The sequence below is a fragment of the Ciconia boyciana genome, chromosome 20 (assembly GCF_034638445.1).
Source record: "Ciconia boyciana chromosome 20, ASM3463844v1, whole genome shotgun sequence".
In the NCBI taxonomy this organism is placed as follows: Eukaryota; Metazoa; Chordata; class Aves; order Ciconiiformes; family Ciconiidae; genus Ciconia; species Ciconia boyciana.
In genome coordinates this window covers 8579846-8602749 of record NC_132953.1, presented here as the reverse complement: position 1 = coordinate 8602749, position 22904 = coordinate 8579846, and the positions used below count along the sequence as shown (strand labels likewise).

The 22904-nt window shown below is 50.7% G+C and overlaps 3 protein-coding genes across 7 annotated transcripts; 1 reads left to right on the top strand and 2 right to left on the bottom strand.

Moving 5' to 3' along the window:
* The first annotated feature begins 1178 nt into the window (after positions 1–1178).
* Positions 1179–2063, top strand: H2AX (H2A.X variant histone). The gene has a single exon (XM_072884818.1). The coding sequence runs from the start codon at positions 1249–1251 to the stop codon at positions 1678–1680; it is 432 nt and encodes a 143-aa protein (XP_072740919.1). The 5' UTR covers positions 1179–1248; the 3' UTR covers positions 1681–2063.
* Positions 2064–2202: 139 nt separating this feature from the next.
* On the bottom strand, positions 2203–12616 carry HMBS (hydroxymethylbilane synthase). Of its 4 annotated transcripts, XM_072884814.1 has the most exons (14): positions 12488–12616; positions 12344–12397; positions 10853–10925; positions 10106–10155; positions 9954–10009; positions 8750–8827; positions 8384–8461; positions 7107–7182; positions 6269–6382; positions 5442–5480; positions 4257–4376; positions 3963–4016; positions 3278–3364; positions 2203–3054 (listed from the first exon to the last, which is right to left on the bottom strand). In XM_072884814.1, exons 1-14 carry the CDS (start codon positions 12509–12511, stop codon positions 2881–2883), a joined length of 1077 nt encoding a protein of 358 aa, XP_072740915.1. In that variant the 5' UTR covers positions 12512–12616; the 3' UTR covers positions 2203–2880. The 4 variants fall into 4 exon arrangements, with proteins under 4 accessions (XP_072740915.1, XP_072740917.1, XP_072740916.1 ...); XM_072884816.1 differs by lacking the exon at positions 3963–4016; XM_072884815.1 differs by lacking the exon at positions 12344–12397 and having other exon boundaries at positions 12488–12565.
* Positions 12617–12729: 113 nt separating this feature from the next.
* VPS11 (VPS11 core subunit of CORVET and HOPS complexes) lies at positions 12730–22376 on the bottom strand. 2 transcript variants are annotated; one of them, XM_072884803.1, is made up of 16 exons: positions 22211–22376; positions 21746–21894; positions 21421–21556; positions 20179–20342; positions 19830–20077; positions 19228–19429; positions 18782–18933; positions 17613–17799; positions 17078–17221; positions 16377–16565; positions 15897–16058; positions 15287–15426; positions 14776–14978; positions 14067–14238; positions 13732–13954; positions 12730–13015 (listed from the first exon to the last, which is right to left on the bottom strand). In XM_072884803.1, exons 1-16 carry the CDS (start codon positions 22353–22355, stop codon positions 12851–12853), a joined length of 2781 nt encoding a protein of 926 aa, XP_072740904.1. In that variant the 5' UTR covers positions 22356–22376; the 3' UTR covers positions 12730–12850. The 2 variants fall into 2 exon arrangements, with proteins under 2 accessions (XP_072740904.1, XP_072740905.1); XM_072884804.1 differs by having other exon boundaries at positions 12848–13010.
* Between the last annotated feature and the right edge of the window lie 528 nt (positions 22377–22904).

The following is a 22904-nucleotide window of genomic DNA, read 5'->3' as shown; positions in this document are numbered from 1 at the left end:
ACTGGCATTCCACTCTAGCCCCGGTGCCCCTCTGCACATGCTCCAGTCTTCCCATTTGCTGGTACTGCATATACACTGGCCCCTTTGACCCGTGGCCTGATGGCGGTTGCTGGCACTTAGACCTCCAGACATACGTATGCACACAGGGTAGACAGTCCCCTCACCCTGGAAAAAAACTAGAAATGGAGTTTAGTGAGACAGGGCGGACGGCAAAGATAAAGGCTACCAATTGGCAACGTGTTCACGCACGACCACCTTCTTCACCCTGCTTCTCCTTCCACGTTCCCATGTTTTTTCCTCCCAGTCCACTTTGACTCCTTCCCCACCTTTGATGCTTCCCTTAAACAAGCCGTAATACATCTCACACCTTCCCACAATCCCCTGAAAAGGATCTCACAGTAGGTTTTACACATCCCCAAATGCTCTTCCCCCATACGCCACCATAAGCCCAGTACCCCTACAGGCGGGGATCCTCTGCAGGGGATCCTCTGTCTCGCTCTGGAGAGGAGCCAGGCCAAAACCAGGGCCTGGCCCCACTCCTCCAAAAGCTCTGGGAGCAGCCTACCTGGGGCGGCATCACGCTGGTTCGGTCATCGGAGTCAACCCCCACCCCTTTGGGTTACAGCCACCAGCCCTTAGGCACATAACCTGAGGCGACACAGTCACAGCTCCTTGCGCAGAGCCGATCTCCAAGGCTTACCACCTCCTGTCAGGAGCACTAGCGCTCGGGCAGAAGGTGCTTTGGCCGCCCACGGATAGACAGGAAGGACGAGGGGCTCTCAGCGAGATGGTCAGCTCGTCCCGAGAGCAGCCAACAGAGGCCCACCGCAGCGCTGTGCCCAACCCCTCCGTTGCCGGCACACCGGCCGCAGCTTCCCGCCGAGCAGGCAGGCCCGCCACCGTGCGAGGCCTGCGGCGGTGGCGGGCGGAGGCGGCCCTCACACACCCCCCGTGAGGCGGCGCGCACCAACCGCCTCGGCACAGTATGAATTTGGCGCCTTGGCTTCTTATTGGCCGGCCTGCGCCGCCAATAGACTCGGGGCAAGCACGGCGGTGGCGCAGAGGCGACCAGTCAGCAAAAAGTTTCTTCCGGCAGACGCACCAATAGGGAGGCGCGGTGGCGCTGTCCAACGAGCGGAGCCCTACTTTGCGGAAGGCTATAAAAAGGCTGCGTGCGGGACCTCCCGCCTCACTTCGCCGCAGAGCTCCGGAGCGGAGGGGGCAGCGCCCGCAGCGTAGTGAGGCGCCATGTCTGGCCGTGGCAAGAGCGGCGGTAAGGCCCGAGCTAAGGCCAAGTCTCGCTCGTCCCGGGCCGGGCTGCAGTTCCCCGTCGGGCGCGTTCACCGGCTGCTGCGGCGCGGGCACTACGCGGAGCGGGTGGGGGCCGGCGCGCCCGTTTACCTGGCCGCCGTGCTGGAGTACCTGACGGCCGAGATCCTGGAGCTGGCGGGGAACGCGGCCCGCGACAACAAGAAGACGCGCATTATCCCCCGACACCTGCAGCTGGCGGTGCGCAACGACGAGGAGCTCAACAAGCTGCTGGGCGGCGTCACCATCGCGCAGGGCGGTGTCCTGCCCAACATCCAGGCCGTGCTGCTACCCAAGAAGACGGGCGGCGGCGGCGCGGGCCCCACCAAGGCCGGCAAGAAGGGCAGTGGGCAGCAGTCGCAGGAGTACTAGGCCGGCCGGCCGGCCGAGCTCCCCCCGGCACCACACAAAGGCCCTTTTCAGGGCCACCCCCATTGCTCACCGGGAGAGCTGCGATCGGGGGGGGGGGGGGAGGGGGGAGCGGGAGGGGTCCGTTTGTCCCGCCGTCGTGCCTGGAGGCGGTGTCGGGCCCTGCCCGCCTGAGGACGGGCGTCCGCAGCAGGCTGGTGGGCCACTGAGGTAGCAGCAAGGAACCGGCCCACTCCCATCCAGCCAGAAAACCCGTGAAGGGAAGAGCAGCTCCATAAAAGACTTAGACTTACAGCGGGGTGCTTATAATCTCACTATGTTTATCATCTGTTACATTCAGTGGACTTTGCATAGAGAATAAACAATGCTTCATTTCCCAAACAGGACCCCAGTAAGGTGCAGCTTCAGTGTTTCTACAAGGCATTGTAACACACAAGCCCCACTGAGAGGATGGTGGCCCGGTAGCAAGTGCGACGAGCCACAATAAACAGGGCTAATGGTTACAGAGCAAGGCACAACAGCCCAACTGCAGGCTTCCTCTTCGGCTCCCCGTGGGCTGGTTAGCGTAGATGGGTTACTGTCTCAGAGTACCCTGTTAGGACTGGGCTGGCTGTCTGCTCACTTCCCAATTTATTACTGGCTGATCAACAAATTTGCATCTGATAACAGCAAACTCCATTTCTTACCTTAACTGAGACCTATGATGAACACGGCACCTGTGCTACTTTACCATGAGGAACCCGGTGCTGGGAACTTAAGAGCAGTATTCCTCTCCAGCATTCTGATGAGCAAACAGGCCCAAATAACATTAATGGCTACCAAAAGTACTTTAGACTGTCAGCACAGCACTTCAGTACCATCACAGTTGAATCTGTGATTATAATCTGTAATGAGTGCCTTGTTCCTAAATGGAACAGGAGAAGGCTTGGATTTTTTTTTTTAATTTTTAACTTCCTAGCTACGAAAATTGTTGAAAAACCTTTACAGAGACACTTTGCAATTTAGAGAAATGCAGAGAGGGATGAAAACCCTGAACAGCATGAACTACTCAAGTTAGTCAACTTAGTATTTCAAGTTTTTGTGCCCAAACATCACAGAAACCCGGTGTGAATGTTTAAATCAATCCCTTCCTCCAAAGAGGGATGACAGTAGAGCTGCTAGACTTGCTTGAGTTGTAGCAATTGTGCCGACCACGCCACAGGCTTAGCGGGCATCGTTGAGCTGCCTTGCCACGCTAAGGATATGCTTAGCTCCCTTGCTCAGAAGCAGACTAGCTAGTTCAACACCAAGGTTCTCTGCAGCTTCCTGGGCCTGACCAGGGACATTCTTGGCCGTAATGCCAACATGCTGCACGTTGTCATCTGGTCCGTCTTCATTCTGCAAATACAAACACCTCAACATAAGGCAGCAGGAAGGAGCGGGCAAGGAATAGTTTAACCACCTGTGAAACAGGGTAAAATCTGTGGTGTGAGAAGCCTTGTGACAGTGCACTGTTAGAGTTTCCAAGGAATCAGACCAAAAGCAACAGGCAGATTGCGAGAGGTCTGGTTTTGCCATTCAGCTTCAGGTTTGGATTTTGAACCTGCCATGGTTCACCTACCTGTTGGGGATAATTAACACTGGTCTGCATGGTCTCCTTCAGGCTATCAGATCCATCCAAACTGTAGACTGCTCCTGTCAAGTACAACTTGGAAAGACATACAGAAGGGGTTAATACCGCATTAACAAACAAACAAACAAAGAGAAAGCCAACTACCCCCTTTTTTCAAAAAAAAAGGTGCAACACACAAAGCTAAGCGTGGAGGGGAAGGCTTTTCGAGCACAGTGGAATCAGCAAGAATAGTGGTTCAATACTACTACAAGAAAAGTAATCCCTGTTGGGGAAGGTGCAACTTCCCAAGGCAAGGAAAAAGCTGAACTTTTTTCTAGCTTCCCACCTCCTTAATCACACCCTGTTGTGCACAAACACTGATTTTCTGGGGTCAGAAGTGGGTCTGAAAGAAGACTTTCAGATCACAGGGCAACTACCTTTAAAGAAGGTGAGGGGCAAGGAATTTGGTACTTCTTATACGGGCATTTTCTAGAAGACTGAGCTTCGGTAGCCAGACCCATTCTCACACTCCTGCTTTGGACAGAAAGCTGGACAGCTCAAGTCAGAAGCCTATCTGCCCTACCTGGCTATAAAGGCGTCTGCTGGAGTTACCTTCAGGGAAGGATCAGGGAAGACGCACGCACTGGAATAGGTTTGCAGAAATAATCCCAGATAAATACAAGGTACTCCTCACCTGGCCGTCTTTCAGCATGGTGTTGACAGCGACAGGGACACTACATCCACCCTCCTAAAACAGAAAGCAGCTGACACCGAGGCTCCTACCCGACACGTTCAAAGCAGAGGCTGCCAAAAAGCTTGGGCTGCACGCAACCCCACCTATCCCTCTTCCAGCCCTTCCCAATTACAGAAGTAATCTCTACTTTGTAGTTTTAGGAAAGCGTAACAGATTTGCCATACTACAGCATCAGGTCAACAAGCAGAGCAGTATTTACTGCGTCAGGCAGAAGAGCAAGGATGCCACACCTACCAAACGTTTCATAAAGGCTCTCTCAGCAATGCAGCGTAACACGGTGTCTGCATCATGCAGGGCAGATACCATATTCAGTATCTCTTGGTCTTTGGCACGAACTTCCACTGCTAAGGCACCCTAGAAGAAGAAGAAAAAGAAACACGCAACATAATATCATAAGAATTCCTCAACGTCACGCATCTCTGGGTGCACTCAGCATCGGTCATGAAACAGAACTCAAGAGGCTTGGATGCATTTCACTAAAGGGAGCTATGTTCAGACGTTCACAGAAATGCATTGCAAAACAATCCACTGGTTGCAGAGACATCCTATAGCAGCCGCTGTAAAGGGAAGATCAGAACTTACTTCAGCCACGTGTTCGAGAGCATGCTGTCACCTCAAACCATTCTAGAGCCTATCCCAGTTATGACTGCATATATAGAAATACCCACCCCAATGTCCCTTCGTGACAAGAAGGCTGGATAAATCCAAGCTTCCCAACCTTTTCTCAAGATAAAGATCAAACGCTGAACAAGTAACAGGGACAAAACAATTATTTCCTAAACTGGAAATGAGGCTGGAGGGGGTTGTTGGCGGATGACAACTGCACAGTACCTGACAAATGCATGATCAAAATCACTATTCCAGACTGACTTTGCAGATTCGGCACTTGCAATCACTAATGCACAGCCAGCTCGGGTTTAGCAAGTTTGATACTCGCTGTGCAACACTGTGTAAACGCAGCCACACGGCCAGCACGGGCAGGCATGGTTTGCCTACCTAGAAACAAGAGCACTACGAAATTGCTCCCAGGCAGATGTTTCAGCTCCGCCCTACAGGAGTTAGGATAACAGGGCAAAGATAATTGTGGATAGCCACCGCAGTATCCCAGTACAGCGCAACACTGATCCTGCCAGAGCCTGCCCCGTATCTGCCGTGTCGCCCCAGTGTAGTTGTGCCACACGTTACCTTTACCTTTTACTGTTTTTCCATTACTGATGAAAATCAGCCCCCGCCACACTGGGTAACAGAGCCGACTACCATGCTGCCCACCAGCCGTGCCTAAAACAGCGTTAGCGGCTGAGAAAAGAGTTGGCAACCAATATGCTAGAAGTATTTGGCACAATTAACTACTCTGACGCATCACACTGCTGCCAGCTTTCAATATGCAGTATGGCTTCAGATACAGAAGTTGTAACGCACCTGTCCAACAGCATACAGACAATCTTCAGGGCTTAGGAGCTGGAAGAAAGCAAAATCAGAGTTAACTCAAGTTGCACCGTTCAGAATATAGGAAGCGAGAGCCAAATTCTATGCTTGGCTCTCACATCAATTGATTTTGCACCTGACCAAAGAAATATCACCTCCCCCTTCCCGTGCCTCAGTGTTTCCACCCCTGAAGTGAGATAATGCACTTTCCTTCACCTGGACTGTAACACTTCGTGAATTAGCTAACCAGAAAAATCTCAGTCACGCACACTGCTGCGCTGCTAGACACAAGCACTGCGAAGCACTGGGAGGCGATCAGATTACAAACTGTTACTGCACCATGGAAAGGTGGACAAGAGGAAATGGCCTCAAGTTGCGCCAGGGGAGGTTTAGAGTGGATATTAGGAAAAATGTCTTCACCAAAAGGGTTGTCCAGCACTGGAACAGGCTGCCCAGGGAAGTGATGGAGTCACCATCCCTGGAGGTATTTAAAAGGCATGTAGATGTGGCGCTCAGGGACATGGTTTAGTGGCGGCCTTGGCAGTGTGAGCTTAATTGTTCGACTCGATGATCTTAAAGGTCTTTTCTAACCTAATCGATTCTATGATTCTGTGAAAGCTGAACAGTATAAATTTCTGTATGAAAAAAACAAAACCAACCAACCAACAAAATCCTCCCTGAAGCGCATCAAATCAAGAGCTAACGCAGCAATGGATTCAGCAGACTGCACGCTCATCTTTGACAGGACAACCGTGAGGTCTGAAAGGCAAGCGCTCGATGGTTCCGCAGAGAATGGTATTTTCTGCTTTGCTGCTCCTCACCTGGCCAATGCGATTCTCCCAGCCCATTCTCTTCAGCCCAGCAGCAGCCAGGATGATGGCACTGAAGTCTTCCTTCTCATCTAGCTTCTTTAAGCGGGTATTTAAATTCCCTCTCTGCAGAAGTGATTAAGCAAGCATAGAAACGGCAGGCAAACAGTCCTATAACCAGTTAACATTTGCTTGAGTGCGTTCACAGAATGTACAGAATCCAACAGCCTCCAAATGAGAATCAATCAGAGCACCGTCCCGAGAGAAGTGTTAAACAGGGACAATTGTTTCTTTAAGCAGAATTTTGCCGAGCATTATGGAATATTAATTCAAGCACTGACTCTCAAAAGAGGCACATGTCTTTTAAGAACATAATTAACACCTCACACCAGCTCCTTTTGCATAGCAAAGAAGTAGGTCACTAGGACTGAAGCAACAGTGCCTTTTACCACTAGTTCAGTGGCCCACATCGGAACTAGCGGCCCAAATCGCATCCAGGGTATCGGGAACCAATCAGCATTTGGCCATGCCACTGCGACAGATGCACGGTAGGCACCCATCAAGCAGTTTTTCGAACATTCCTTAACATAAAATTCATCTACATCCTGAATCTCAGCTGGATTAAGACTGGCCCCTTTTTTACAGCCTCATGAGAAAGTAGAGGGCAGAATGGGCTATGGTGTGCTGTACAGCCCTCTCAGAGCAGGTTACTGGAGGGCAGCCTTCAAGGAAGCAGTTTGTTCTTGTAGGTCAGGCAGTGTAAGTCAGCCTTGATTCTAGATTTCGCATGAAGTTATATTTTCCTGTTTGCAGCTTTACCTAGCTCCCACATTTTGCCAGGAAAGGATACAATATCCCTGAATTCTAACTGAGGGAACTTCTTTTTGAGCTGGGCTGCTCTCCGAAGTGAACTGGTTCCAATCACACTGTGGGGAAAATAAAATCCATGAAATCCAGAATACTCCTACGCTAACCTCCAGCCAGAGGTACGTCAGAACTTTCAAGGAAACAAATGACATCTTTTTGTAATTTAATTGAAGATCCAAGAACCTGCCAATGATTTATATCTCCTTAGAAGAAAGAAAACCACTCCGTGAGGTTTAGCATAAAGCCTGGCTGAAGCTAGATGCAGGCAAGCCACTCCCAAGGAACCGATTTACAGGAGATGCTTCTGGAGGGCAGCCCCTAGCCACCATCAAGGACTGATGAAACCTCATTTAAAGACCACAACACTTGTCACAGAAAAAAAAAAAAAAAGACTCAGCTGCCCCAAATTGAACCAGACATAGCCAGACAACTACTAAAATGGAGGGACTTCATCAATAACAGAAATGCAGTGGGAGGAGAACCTTGGGAGACAGCAGGGTGCGTAACTGGAAACCACAGAAAACTGCCAGTCTGGGCAGTAAGCATTTCCTTTCTAAAGATGTATGCTGTTTACTTTTCTTGGTACCCTGGAACCTAAACCAGACGTGATTTTCCTGCTAGCCAGATGCGCAGAAGCGCGAGTCTACATTTGTGTCACAGCTAGTTTGTTTCTTTTACTTTGGGGGGGGCGGGGGTGTGTGTGAAATCTTTCTAATACTTACCTTAATCTGAGTAATTTCACTCAGCTGTCTCAGACAAAAGACTCCAATAACCTCTATGAAAAGGCAGGTAATTCAAAATGGAGAAACTGCTCATGCTCCCAGCCGAACCGTAAGAAAGTGATGCCAAAAAAACAACAAAGAAATCAGAACTGGCTGGGTGAGAACAAGAGCATAGTTCAGGCCCATGCAAGCTAAAATACCGCACTGGACACCCTGCCTGCACTGTATGCATTCCCCTGCAGTAAGCAGGAATTCATTCTAGAGACTGTGATAAGAAAGGGTCTAACTTGAGAAAACACTGCAACTCGAGATGGCTCGAGAGATCCAACCTCAGCCAGTGTGCAGCGCTCCCATGAGACAGCATTGCTCTTTTCAGCAAGGGGGTTCGCTGTAACATCTACGGAAAGCTAACAGAAGGCAGAGTAAAACCACTACAGGATAAAGCAGGGAGCTCATTGACTTGTTGCTGGGAAGTATCAACCAACTCCTCCCTTCCATTTTCACACCTGACTGTCTTCCCCTTCCTCTCCCCACTCACCTCTTTTCAGGAAGGAGGCTCAGTGTTTTTCCACAGTTTTTGGGATGAAAGACAACAGCATCAAGTGGGTTTTCCCTTCTGCAACATAATGCAAGCACAGAAGGCCGTTAAGCTATCTGTCCCCAGAGGAACTACCTCTGGCTCCAAAACACCCCATCACCATTGTAAAAGCAAGAATTTCCAGCAAACCTGCTGGCTACAGAACACTAGGACAGCTCTAGCGTTTTCACTGCTTCAGAAATTGTAATGAGAGGGTGGTCAAACTTTGAACACCTAAGAGGGCCTAAGCTGCCTTTGCTTTCCTACCGCTACCAACACTGTAAAACACAAGTCCCTCGGAGAATCGAGCCTCGTGTCCACGCTTACTTGCAGACAGCGCCGATGGTAAAGCCAGGAGGAAGAGAAGTCGGCAGGTCCTTCAAGGAGTGAACCACGAGGTCAACTCTAAAAATTAGAGAACAGTAATCACTGAACAGATGGTTTTGCTCACGCAGTACCTACCAGAGGCCTGCAGGTGGTCTACAGAAAAGTGTGAATCCACCCTGGGAAGCAATTTGGAGAAGAGGGAGGAATTTCAGGATTCTATAGCCAGAATTACTATAGAATTCTGGTGTTACTCCAGAAAAGCCACTTCACCTTTCTCTATCTCTCTTTTCCCACCTGTAAATTAAGACCATGCCTTCCACCCAGCAGCGATGCAAGACACATTACAACAATCAAGCTGAATGAGGAGAAGACGCTGGAGATGTTCCCACGGAGAGACTCATCGTACCAATATGCAACTAGCACGTTGTCTGGCGTTATCCTTCGAACTGAAAATAATAGCTAGCCAAAGTAAACGCTATCTGCTTCATGACAAGGCCAACAAACGTCATTGTAAATGCCTGAGTCTCCAGTATTTTTTCCACCAACCTTACTCAAAAATGCAGTATCACATGCCTACATGTCAGAGACGCAGAAGGATATCTCTGTTTTTAAACCTACTTTAACTAAGGTGTAAGCACCACTGAAACTCTCCTGGGGATATTGAAAAAGAAAAAAAGAAGGGGGAAAAAAAAAAGCATTAATATCTCTTTGCTCCAGCAGGAGCCTGAACAGTTTTTCGGTAGAAAGAAGTTACACAGAAAGCAGCACAACTTGCCCATGCCCAATTCTCCTGCATATTTAGCACGCAAATATGTTCATAAATGTTAACATGCTAACACTGAATATGTTATGCAATATGTTAACACCACCAAGCAAAGTATTTTTAAAAGAACATACTCGTAAGCAGGAATTAGATGGCTAGATTACATCCTCTGTGATGCGCATGTAACACGCAAATCACAGGAGGAAAAAACCTAACTGAGGCAGACCAAGCAACACAACAACTCCACTTCGAAATACGTGGCCTACGTCTGGGGGGGCGGCGGCAGGGACACGACAGGGGGAAGACAATGACTTATCAAAGGATTTCTTAGCCAGAGAGGTACCAGAACAGAAGGAAACTAGATCACATACACAGCAAGCCAAAGACGTCCAAAGAGCAGCACAAATGCCAGAGGAGGAAGAGAAAACAATGAGCTCTTACTCGTTTCTTTCAAGTGCGTTTTCCAGCTCTTTGGTGAAGAGGCTCTTCTCCCCGATCTACACATAAATGGAGGAACATGAGTCGCAAAAGAAAAATCTGCAAATATATCGTCAAATACAACTTCTTGTGTAGAGGAAGAAGAGAACCTTTACCTTGGAAAGTGCTGTATCCAAGATCTTGTCTCCGGTCGTTGACATGGCAACTGCGCAGAGAGAGAACACAAGTAAAACGTAAGGCTTGGTCAGAGCACGTAGGCCTGGACTGGAAATACCAATGTAACATGCAACGAGCAGTACAGCATCACAGGCTACTGTGTAAACACAGACTCAAGATAAATACAAGAGCAGCTCGCTTCTAGAAATACGCTGCGCTCAAGGTGAGTGAAATGAGACTTCCTTCGCTGTCCTCAAAAACAGAGCGAGGGGAAAGAGGGCAGGTTTTGGGAAGAGCTGACCCAACACAAGTTGCCACACTCTTTCTCTGGAGTGCCAGTAAACAGGTACTCAGCAGTTCTCTTCAGTGCAAGGCTGGGCTCCCATTATCCCTGCGCTTCTTCTCTGAGGCTGAACAGCTCAAGCCCCGGGCAGGAAAACATCCCTAACGCATAGTGGGGTGCGGCCAGAGCGATACCAGGTTCTCAAACAGAGCAACATAACACCGCCTGCGTGACATACTCGGCGGCAATCATCAGGAGCTTATGAAATCCACCTTTCTCCCCTAGAAGAAACCAGCAGCAGTTGCTCAGCCACACAACCTAAATGAATTCAGACAGCGCACTCAGATAAGCGGGGTCAAAGCCTCCTCCTCATGACAGCCCTCTACACACACCTCTTGCACGTGAAGATAAGCAGCTGGCTCCTGCTGCCATCTACCCCAGGGCAGCATCCAAAAAAACTTACCAATCTCAAAGCAAAGGTTGGGGTATAGCTCACGGAGCATCTCGACTACGCTGTCGGTCTGAATCCGGGCCAGCTGCAACGAAGCAGAAAGCAAAGCCCTATACAAAGAGCACATCATCCATACAGTAGCTAGAGACCACTTTGCCATTGTCCGATGGTCAGGCATGCGTTGGCTAAATCGAAAGCATTAGAAATAAGCAGCCCCAAGTAAAAATTGCTCCTATGTCCAAACTCCTTGAACCCTGTGGACTCATATCATGGCTGGAGCATTTCACCGAAGAACTTATTTTATCAGCTAAGTGGCAGAGTAACACCTCCTCCTGTTGCTCAGCGATGAACAAACAAGTCATATCGCAGGCCGGGTACCCTCTGTTTTTGCTAAGAGTATGAATTTTACCAATACTGCAAGTTTGGGGAAAAGCCAATAGGATTTCGCTATGCTGCTGAAAAAAAAAGTCTATAGTTACTGACAAATAGGAGTTGCTTATCCTCTGAAAGATCAGAGCTCTATTCAGAGTTTCTATGGACAAAAATAAAAGTAACAGCTTTGGTCTACACGCACAGCAAGCAACAGATCTTAAAGCAGTAAAGTGCAGGAAGAACATTCCCTTGCCTAAGAACAGCAGAAGCAAGGCAAAGAAAACCAGAATTACACTAGCAGAGGAGCCTTCCGCACATGCAAGTGGCAGCAGACCCAAGCAACCGCAGGTGAGTTTCAGCTTTTCTCCCACTGATGAGCTGTGTAGCCTGGGGCAGCCAACTTTGTGCTCAGGACTGCAGTTTCCCTACATGTAGAAGGAGTGTAAATAGCTGCTTGCCTTTGTAAAGTGCCACAAGAGCCTCAGGTTAGAAAAAGAGGCAGCAGGCATGCACAGCGGTGCCTCTCGCCCTGATGTCTATGTGTTACACCTTCTGGAAAGCACAGAATTCTTCCTAGAACGCGCTACCAGAACGAAGAAGATTATCTCAGAACAAAGGCCTGAAGAGCACTTATCTCCCTTTGCGAGCCTGCTCCTCCCTGCTGCAACCGGCTGGCAGGAGATACCCGCTGTATCTCCGGACACGTCCCTTCCCTCCTGCCCTCTCCTCTGGGGGGGGCTGCAGCCGCCACTCGCAGGGCGTCTTTCGTGGGGTCGTCGGTTTTTTCCCACCTCCTTAGAAGAGCTGCACAAGCCTCGCAGCCCCCGCCCGCCATTAACTCCTCAGAGGCAGCGCTCTTCACAACGGGCCGTGGCCCGCGCTCCGCGGAAAGCGGTTTAAGAACTTACTGGAAGAGTCCCGGGGGGAACCGCCACGCGTGAGCTCCCCGCAGGGGGCTCCCACGAAGCAGCTCGGCCTCTCTCTGCCGCCGGCGAGAGCTCGCTGCCCGGGTCGCGGGACCGCCGGGACGAACGCCTCCGCTCCCACGCGGCGCCACTTCGGGCTCCCCGCCAGCCGCGGGTACCGAGGACGGGAGCCCCCCCCCCGAGCCCCAGCCCCGCCGCTGCCTACCTGGCTCCGGCGGGTGCCCACGCGGACCGCTCTGCCGCCCACGCCGTTCTCGCCCTGCGGCAACGACCGGGTCAGAGCCCGCCCCGGCGCCGCGCCTGCCCCCCACCCCTGCTCGCCACGCGCGCTGCACAGCCCCCGACTCACGGCGGCCGCGCGCGGCTCGGCCATGACGGCGCCTCAGCTCTCAGCTCGCCCCGCACTGCTCCATGGCGGGAGCCCGCCTCCCGACGTCACGTCCGGCCGCGCGACCGACGCCCCTCGCCGGCCGGTAACGCCCGCGACCCTGAAGAAGAGCGGAGGCCCCGCCCCCTCTCCATTAGATCCCTCCCCCTCAGACCCCGCCCCGCGCCCTCAGGCCCCGCCCCAGCCACTGGGCGCACTGCGCGGCTCGTCGGATTTATTGTGGGGCCGAGGGAGAGATCAGGGTGAAGGCCGCGTACAGGGTGCCGACGACACGCGGGGGAACCCCGTACAGGCAGAGAGGGTGCGCAGTGACGCGGCCCGGGGTCAGGTGCTGCGCTTGGTGTGGATGAGCAGCTCCCGCTGCAGGCCGGCCTCAATCGTGGCAGCTGCCTTTCCCGAGGGCAAGTCCGTGATGAGGGTGAGCTTATTGAAGACGCCTCGACCAAAGTAGTCGGCGACGACGGAGAAGCCATCATTGGAGCACCTGAGCTGCCGGACACAAAGCAGCAGCATCGACAAATGCCTCCAGGGCCTCTGGCCTCCACCCGCCTTCCTTTCGCCCCCCCGCGCTTACGGCCTCTTCATTAGAGAGGCAGCGGCCCACGTCACTCCTCGGCTATTCTGGCAGCTCAATGCAAGTGCCACATGAGCGGCTTCCCCTGCTATGGTTTTCTGCTGCCAGCCGTTCCACCTCTTGTTTCAATCTTACGTTTGAGCCACACATTGACAAGGTGACGAACAATTATCTCGAGCAAGAAAGTGACTGCCTCAGCTACTCTGGCTTCCACGCGTGTTAACGTGTTCTAGCTAACATCCCATTCTCAACCTCACCACTACAGCCTTGGGAAACACCGTGCAGACACAATGCTTTTGGTGTACCCCAACTGCATGGTCCCGTCCCAATTCACACAACCCTTTTTTTCCTTCCTCCTTAATTTGTTCTATACAACCTGTTGACCAGTAGGTCTCTATCTGTTTCGGAGTCAGGTGAGAACAGTTCCTCTTTCATCTTTGGAGAGCATCAAGGACTCTTTATGCCCTACAATGCAGTCACCCTGGGGCCTAATGCCTCATTACTCACAGTCAACAGTGACCTTGATTACAAAATACTCTCACCTTACCCTTCCCCACCAGCCTCGAGGGATCTGTAAACAAATCTAAGCCCTATTTATTTCAACTTGGTAAGACAGGCAGTATTACCCTACCTGATGCTGAAACTGGTCGTGCAGATCTCTCTTCTGCTCCTGGGCTCGGATCATGTCCATCACTTTGCGATTTTCTGGCATGCAAGTCGGACATTCGGAATCACTCTCCGAGTAGCTTTCAAAGCAATGCTGGTGGAAGGAATGACCGCACAGGAAGTGGACCGAAGGCAGCTCCAGAGCACTGGTGCAAATGCTACACTTGGTCTTCTGAAAGATCTTGGGACTGAGAGAGCGAGAGGAGGCAGAAGGGCAAGAAAGACAAAGTATATTTTTCCTTAATAAAAGAAAAGGACAGTTCTATCCCATTTAAGATGAGACAGCACACAGTCCCACACCTTGCTTTTAGCTCTTCGATCTCCTGGCGGATCCTTGTAGTTTCTTCTCGGTATTTCTGAATTTCCTGCTCATCCTTCTCTATCTGGCTGCTCTGCTTCTGCAGCTTGTTGACAAGATAATCCTTAATCACAGACAGTGTGGCTGTGGAGTTATGAGCCAGCGTCTGCACAACTGAGAGCAACCGAGGTGTTAGTTTCAACAGAGGCAACAAAACTGCAGCTACGCTAGTCCTACCTGGACAGACCGCTTTCCTGCAAAAGGCCACTTAGAGGCAAAGGCAGTCAGCATTCTCACTGAGTCGGAGAGCTCATCTAAAGACTTGATTTCAGTTTGACCTCTTCCAGAAAGGGGTGACTGGGAGCACATTTGGATAGCTCAGACCAAAAGGGGCAAAGCAAGGATCTAGTGGATTGGCTTCCAGTTCAACTTCTCCACTAAGGCACAGCAGGAGTTTCAGCAGGCCCTCCACCTCCCCACACTGACAGGATAGAAATCATGTACAGACATCTCTACGACTGATCCTGCAGATCTTTTGCCCTAATCAGGGACCTGTGACTGGCATCACTTTTCCCTATAGAGCAGGTCATTATTTCAAACGGTGGGCTCAAACTTCATTGATGCTTCTCTCAAATTTCTCATCTACAGAGCGTGCTATAAACTAGTTTGGGTTTTGGGGGGGGGTTTTGGGGTGCCACATGTCATTATTACCAAGCAGCGGAGGCATAAGATTCTTGCTCTCGATGCGTTTCAGCACCGCAGCAATATACTCTTTGCAGTCCTCCTCCTTCCGCGCAAAGTAGCCGAGAGCCTGCTCCCAGAGACAAGCCTCTTGGTCTCCATACGACTCGCACACCTCAATCACCTTCTTGTACTGCTCATTCTGCATGTGGTAGTGCATGATCTGTTGGAAACTACGGGAGAAAGAGGCTCGTCAGCTGCAACAATCTCTTCTTTCGAGTTGTTACAGGGACCTCAGGTTTTCACCCAGCTATGCAATCCCCAGGCATTCGCACAGAAGCCAAGACAGGTCTGTCATTCACTCTCCACATAACTGCCCTGCTCGAACAACAAGATATTTTCAGGTGAAGAATGATCTACAATTCCCATCTTGCGATACTAAAGAGGTCGTTACTGTTGCAAGGCAGGGACATTTCTGGCTCAGAAATCTCTGTGGGGTGGGGGGGAAGGACGGGACCCTACAGACAAGAGCAACACTCACAGTTTGCCCTGCTCGTAGAGGTAGAGGACACCATCCTTGAAATTGTGCATCTGACATAAAACCAAGGCCTTATCAAAGACTGTTTCGAACCTTCCACTCTTCAGGAGGGTGAGGGCTTCATTGTGCAGCTTCTCCTTGATCTACCGAGAAGGGGGAGAGGTCGAGGAGAGCCACACACACATGCACAGAGAACATTTTGCACCAAGACCCGACAGCAATTTGCAGCTCCTTCCAAGAGGAGGACAGTTTTGCCGTTTGCCCTCTATCCCTTTTAAGCACACAGGACATGACTTCTTTTGCCCAAACAGCCAGCATCCTCAGAGACCCAGGCATGCAAATGGAGCTACTTTTGTGGGAGAGGCATCTGTCCACAGAGGTCATATTGTCTGCAATCTGTTCTTAAATAAGATTCATACAAAACAAGCTCAGCCTCACGGAAAGGAGTATTCTCCCTCCTAGCAGGCTGCTTTCCCCATTTATGTGCCATTTGTCCGGCACGGCCTTGTGTTACCAGTGCCCATCTGGAAAGGTTACGGGTTGGCAGGAATGCAAACAGGATTCAAAGACACCAAATCTCCCTCTCAAAACACAAAGCTGGAGGAGCTCAAACCTGCTCATCCTGTTCATGTGCCCAGTTCTGAAGTCGAAGTTCCAGTAAAGTGTCGTAGACGCCCTGCGGAGAGTCAGCCTGCACCTCAGTCATGTGCTCCAGAAAAGCCTTCAGTTCTCGGGAGTTGTTTGCAAAGACTGGAATGAACTCCTCTGAATTAGCCTGTAACAGAGCCAGAAACAGTCAAGCACCCAGACCAGTCGCAGCCAGACGGGTACTTCTTCCCTGCCGCGCAGAGTGCTCATTCCCAGAGTCTGTGACGTGACGGATACGGCACAGTATGGGATGCCGATTACGGCGGGAATTGGTTCTGAGCAATAGCTTTAAGTGCTCTCTTGTCTCTGGGACTATCAGTACACCAGGACGGGGCTTCTCATTATACCTAGAACATCAGGCCTGCACCACATGGCGCGCAGGAGCGCTGGCTTGCTGTGAAGTTACTACTCGAGAGCGACAACTCTCGGTCAACGCAAACGGTACCTTTTTTCCTTCCAGCATCCCAGGGCCTTCATTGTCTCCTGACGGTTGGTAATCAGTGCAAAGGATCTTCAGCAATTCTGTGGTCTCATTAGGGACATGGTGCATCAGGATTTTACCATACCGCTTCATGTTACTCTCTGCCTGATCAAAAGGCAGCTTTCCAATGTAGCGCAAAGCCTCTTGGTAGTTCTGCGGAGGCAGCCAACAAAAACAAAACAAAAAAATCCCAAAATCACATGACATCGACTTCTGCTCTCCACTTTGAGGTTAGGACAGAAAACACCGAAGACATGCTGGGAGTATGCCTTGACCACCGTTTGTTCTGAGTTATCACCTGGTTCACTATTCCTGCTTATTTTCCTCCTCAGGGAGGAAGACTGGCTGTGGCCCAGGGGAAAGAGAGCGCAATTTAGGTCAATCTCTCACTATCGACCATCCCTCCTCTTAAAGGGCACTGTTAAAAGCCGCATCTGAAACAGAACGAGTAAGGCCCTCTGATTTCCACCCCTAGTCTACCGCACGAGCTAAAAGCGGAAAGCCAACACAGAAGCGGCAGCAGGTGTGGTTACTGCTGCCTCAGCAGTCCTGTCAGCACGCTAGCCGCAGGAAAGACGTCAGGGAAACGGTATTCTCACTAAAGAGGAGGCTAGAGAAGTGGTATTCTCCCCAGTAAGAACCCGGGAGCAATAATGTCGCCTCACCTTGATGTCCTCTAACTGGATTTTGAGGTACCATTCATGATGCGCATGCTTCTCTGCCAGGTACACAGCGTGGGAGTAGTAACCCGCTTGACGAAGCACCCTGATCGCCGTTTCCACATCAAAGCGGACCTCGCTCTCACTCGTCTGCAAGAACAGAAGCAGAAAGATGGTCCGTCAGTGACATTCCCACAGGCCACAAGCAGCAATCATTTACCTAAGAGGAGGAAAGCCAGAGCAGGGACAACTTAGTACCTCTCACGCAAGGGAAAGAGCACACGCGCAGAAAGGAAGTAGTCTAATCGCCTCTCGTCAGCTTGCCAGTCACGCTGGCAAGAGCCAGCACACTCCAGACTCACAAACTGAGAATGTAACCAGAGTTTGGAAATAAAGGAGCAAAGACAAGGCTACTGAGGGACAAACCCGCTCTTCCTTCTCTCAACAGCCCCACAGGAGCCAATTTACAATGTCGACGCTACCCCTTTGTCATTATTCTGATGATGTAACAACTTTGCACGATTTCACCTTCCCCCAATACCTTAATGAACTCCTCCAGTTTGGAGCTGTCTTTGAGTTTGGTATAGCAATTCAGCAGAAGCGTAGTATGGTCTGCATTGGCCAGGGACTGCAGGTGGAGCGTTTGCAGATAAGCAGTGAGGTTGTGGATGCGCTGAGCGTCCAGGAATTTCCGAATAACGTAAGACGGTTCCAGCTTCCCTATAGTTCTGGGAGGGAAGAGTCAAGTCACAAGAGACCGTATACCCATTAAGTCAAAAGAAATGGGGATATTAACAATAGAGCTCGGAGAAGCCTTAACTTCAGCAGGCACTAACCCACTTGGGACCACTCGGCTACGCATCAGAAGTAACAACTAGTTATGGTGTATGACCACCCATCTACACGCACAGTGAAACAACCAGCCCTTTACAAAGGCTGCGATTGGGACGACGGCGACAGCACAGATGGAGTTAATCCTCCTTTAAAGGAGGCAGTGAGAAGATGGACTACGCTCTGACCACAGCTAACTGGGAAGCCCCAAAAAAGGGGAACAAAAGCTACGTTTTCCTTCATTTCAGCCGCATAACTCCAAGTTGGCTTTAAACACTCATGCCCACAGGGAGCAGTTTAGCCACAGTTATCCTGACACTTAATGCCAGTTGACAATAAAATACATGCCGACTCTCGCTAGATGTCGGGACTCCAAAGTTTCAGTTCTACATGAACGTAGCACTTTGTGGGGTTCTAAAGAGACCGAACGTGAAGTTTTCGGCAAGCCCCAAAACAGGCTGCTCCAAGTTTTAAAAAACCCCGAGACCTTTTAAAACTGACATTAAGCTGTTGGAGCATGTTCCAAGAAGACTGCCATACACGGTCAAATCACATCAACCATCTTGCCTAGAGCGATCCCTGGTTTATAAGGACGTCATCAGGCCCCACTCCATCCCAATGTGCCTTCATTATTCATGTTAAAATATGATCAAACAGAACTTTATCCTGAGGTGTACAGAGCAATTTCCAAGCAACTTTTTCTGAGGCTTTTAATCTCACTGACACGTTCCTCTCTACTGGTAGAATTTTCACCTCAAGTCACGGCTTAGGTTTTTTTGGGGGTTGGTTCGGTTTTATTCCTGGGCTGAAACAGAAATCAAGGCCTCCGTAGCTCCTACGTGTACTACGTCATCACGGCTCCACAAGACCCCCGCTTACCGGATATACTGCTGGATGGCTCCATCATGGTTCCCCTTGTTATACAGATGATCGCCATACTGCCGGAAAATCTCTGACAAACCGTCGCTGTCCAAGTGGTGGCTCTTGGCCAGGTTAATGGCCATTTCAAATAAGTTCTTCCGGAATAGCATCTGTGAAACACAGGGTAAGAGCAGCATGAGGGAAATACCACCCCGCAAAAGAAGGTCAGACACACCTGGAAAACAAATTGTTTCTTCTTTTTGGTGCTGTATGCATATGTGTGCTCAGGCTTTTCAATACTAAATGCGTTACAATGCCGGTTATGCCAAAACGCTATCAGGTCGCTTGTTATGTAACTCGCTCACCTGAAAGGTTCGACTTTTCGATCTGCAGAGCCAGTACAATCTTGCAGAGACCACAATCTTGCATAAGGCAGAGACTAATAACAAAACAGATTTACATGCCTCGAGTTTGGTTTGTGTGTCCTTCTCCTGCAGGACGTGAATCTTCCCATCTCTGGTCAGTACATAGAGAGAACCCCACTCTGCTAAGACATCCACTATATCATCGAAGATCGAGCTGTATGCGATGAATTTGTTGCACAAGTCATAGATATTCAGGACTTGTTTGTCCGAATTCTGTGCCTCATTCCCAGCGAACTCTGACCTGGAGAGCAGAATAAAGTTTTAGAAGACAAGGAGAGCGTAACTGGAATTCTTGATACCTACGCAAACTAGAGATGTCCAGAGAGAAAGACAAATGGGGTTCATTTGGGCGATTAACCTAAGCGGACCCAGAAGCAAAACACCATGTATTTATACACAAATTCCACCTACGTGTTCGACTGAGAAATTCATAGGACGGGGAAAAAAAATCCCACTCATTCAGTAATGTGCTACTCTCACAACGGAAGTTAATCGATATACGGGTCCGGATGAATCTTAACAACCTCTGACAAAGTTGCAATCGGCCCCCAAGAGCGAAGCTTTGCAGGGAAGGAGGAAAAAAGAGGGAAAGCAGGAAGCCGCAAGAGCGAAACGAACTCATCTGTTCCCAGAAGCCCTACTTCGGAGAAGTCTTTCGGTCCTTGGAGACAATGACGAGGTACCCCCGAAACCAGTGAACAATCAGCTTTTGTCCCTCGAAGGCAAAGCAGGGGCCACGTTCGTCTGGTTGATAAAGGTACACACATTCGTCTCCTGCCACAATGAACTGGAGATCCTGGGAAGGGTCGCTGAGAGATGAGCAGCGCAGTCCACAACCGTGAGTGTCCAGCTCCAGGTGAGGATAGTCTTTCACTGAAAGCGTATAAGACTACAGAGGAAACGCAAGGTTTTGGGGATCGCTCCAAACCAGACTCTGAAGCCAATGCAATTTGCGAGTCAGAGTCTCATTTTTCCCAATTAACTTCCCACCTGGATGTTCTCTGTGGTCACCACAAAGAGATGCGTTGTTTTGCCAGACTGTCGGAACGCAAGGCCAGTAACCGGATAACTGCCTTCATGTAGGATCTGGGTCTTACTGTGCCGGTCTCGAGTGATGTCTCCTTTTGTAAGTACAACACTCCCATCTGCAAAACCTGGTGAAGGGGACAGATTAAACTGTTACTTCTACGGCACACCTGAAACATTATCCAGCGTCAGTTAGGGCAGCTCCAGTCAGAGACGACATCTTGCTCGCCAGCAAGGTATTAAGTAATAGGACTGCCGCAGGTTCTCGTGTCATGGAAGTATGTGCCAAACCACCCCCGATTCCTCCTGTTACAGTTCCGAGCCGTCACCCAGCTGCACACAGGATGTCACTGTTCGGCAAGGTTCAACTTGCTTTCCACACACCAACTTCACTTGCAGGTTATTTCTGTTTGAGCGTCTCTGTATTTTGTTTTCCAAACAGCTTTCTCCTCCGCCAACTGTAACTATCGTTCTAATTCACTGGCTTACTCCAAACAGAGTACACACTGTAAAAAGACTAGAGGAAGATTTCCTAAGAGCGAGCAAAACGCGTGGTGTTCACAGCTTGCAGACAGCCCCAGTCCTGCAAGTTGTCCCAGGGTGAAAGGCCACAACGCGCATACGGAAAACTTTTGGATTTCAGTGCAGGGACCAACTCACTGAAAGCACCTGTAACCTCACAACATTGCTGCTCTTACTCTGTCAGAAGTTAAGCAAGAAGCATTACAAAGGAATGGTTAAATCCAAAGAGGGAAATCGGCTTTTTTTCTTTGAAAAAAGGTTTCTATACAGCACTTGGAAAAAACCTCTCTGTAAGATTAGGTATCACAAAAGCTACGTTTTCTCCTGTACTACAGTGAAAGCTAAATTTAGCGCTAAGCTCAATAAACGCGTAACCTCACTGACTGGTGGGGAAAGATGACATCAGCTAAAAATACGTGCTTCCCTTTTAAGTATCGAAGTTATTACTGCAATATATACAGACTCAGGCTACATTTACGTATCTATCTCCTCAAGCTCTCTGACAGCACGAGATTCGCTATCTCTCTGTGAGAATACCACAAAAACTGCGTGAGAAGAAAAACCGTCAGGACGTTCGATGCTGATTTTTGTGCTAGCTATTCATTTTCCCTACCTCTGAGTGAGGACCATACTATTTTTCTTAAGCACTAGCTTAAACTGTACTAACAGTGCAGTTTTACTTACCAATAGCCATGAAATTAAGATTCTCGTGGACAGTTAGGCAGGATACAACTGTGGGCTTGTTACCCGGTATGGCTGGAAAAATTCGTGTGCAAAGAGGATTGCCACCATCTCGCTTCTCCAGGTTCCAGACTTTAACCTACAAACGACGACAATCTGGCATAAGCAAAACGTGAGGTATTAGGAGGCCGAGGCCTGGCGTCGGACGTAACAGTGCCCAGAACGAGCAAGCTGCTCGAGGTAAGGAAGGTCAACCGAGGTAATCGCAGTAGTCTTAAGAACGACCCACAACACAAATGCATCTTCCTCTCTTTGTCAGCGGACTTACCAAGGGGTTAATTCCCTCTTCATCCTCACCAACAGAAACCAAGATGCTGTGCTGCTTCAGCTGGTACAGATGCGTCACCCGGAGCTTGTACGCTTGGAAACTACTGAGCTGAAGGGAGCGAGGCAAAAACCAAATCTGACCTTCCATATGTAGATCGCAGTTAAGGTGTGCAAAGGGAAAAAAAAACCCAAGAAAACACAACCCCACGGCTCCCATCGTACCGGGATCAAACCCCTTCACGCTCGCCTCTCGCTGAGCTCTGGTGAGGCCGCAGTCAACGCGCTTCTGCGGGGCGGCCCAAGGGCAGCAAAGCATCCACCGGCATCTTTTTCCGAGAGGCAAAGGCCAGGCAAGCCTTCCAGCAGGGAGCTGCCGCGCTCCCGAGGCCGGAGCCCCGCCGGGCCCGCGCAGCCCCGACCCGCCCCGCCCCGCCGCAGCTCCCGGCCCCGCCGAGCCGCAGGATATCCCCGAAGACGAGGCTTCCCCGGCCCGAGTCGCAGACGGCGATGCCCGGGGGCAGGGCGAAGGGCTTCCCGCCGGCCCCCTCCGGCTCCTTCACCATCTCTCTGTCAAAGAAGACGAAGCGGCGCCACTGCAGGTAGGCAGCCATCTTGGGGACGGGCCCAGCCCCCGTGGCTTCTCGGGGGAGCGGCTTCCCCGCCCCTCCGGGTCACGAGGCGGGGCAGGCGGCATCGTACGGCCTGGAACGTCCCTTTGGTCACCGGGGCTCAGCTCTCCCGGCCGCGTCCCTTCCCAACTCCTTGTGCCCCCTCTGGTGCCGTTTTCCGGCAGCAGCGGCGGGCAGGGCTGGCACACGGGGGTCCTGCACAGCCCCAGGCCTGCCCAGGAGCGGGCTGCAGCAGGACGGCCGGAGGCTCCCAGGGCAGCAGCAACCCTTCCTTGCTGCGCATCATCAAGGCCCGCTTTCAGCCTTCCCTTCTGGCACTACCTGCTGGGCTGGCCGCCACACGATGCCGGAGCCGGGGCCGCCCGCGGCCTTCCCGGTGACGCTGGCACATCCTAGCCCTGCTGTAGCACTGGCTTTTTTCCCACCCCCCCCACTAGAAATACTGACATGTGAGCTCCTAACACGGCAGAGCTGTCAGTTTACAGTTCTAAGCCAGGCTGGAAGTACGTAGTTTTCCATTAGACTTTCATT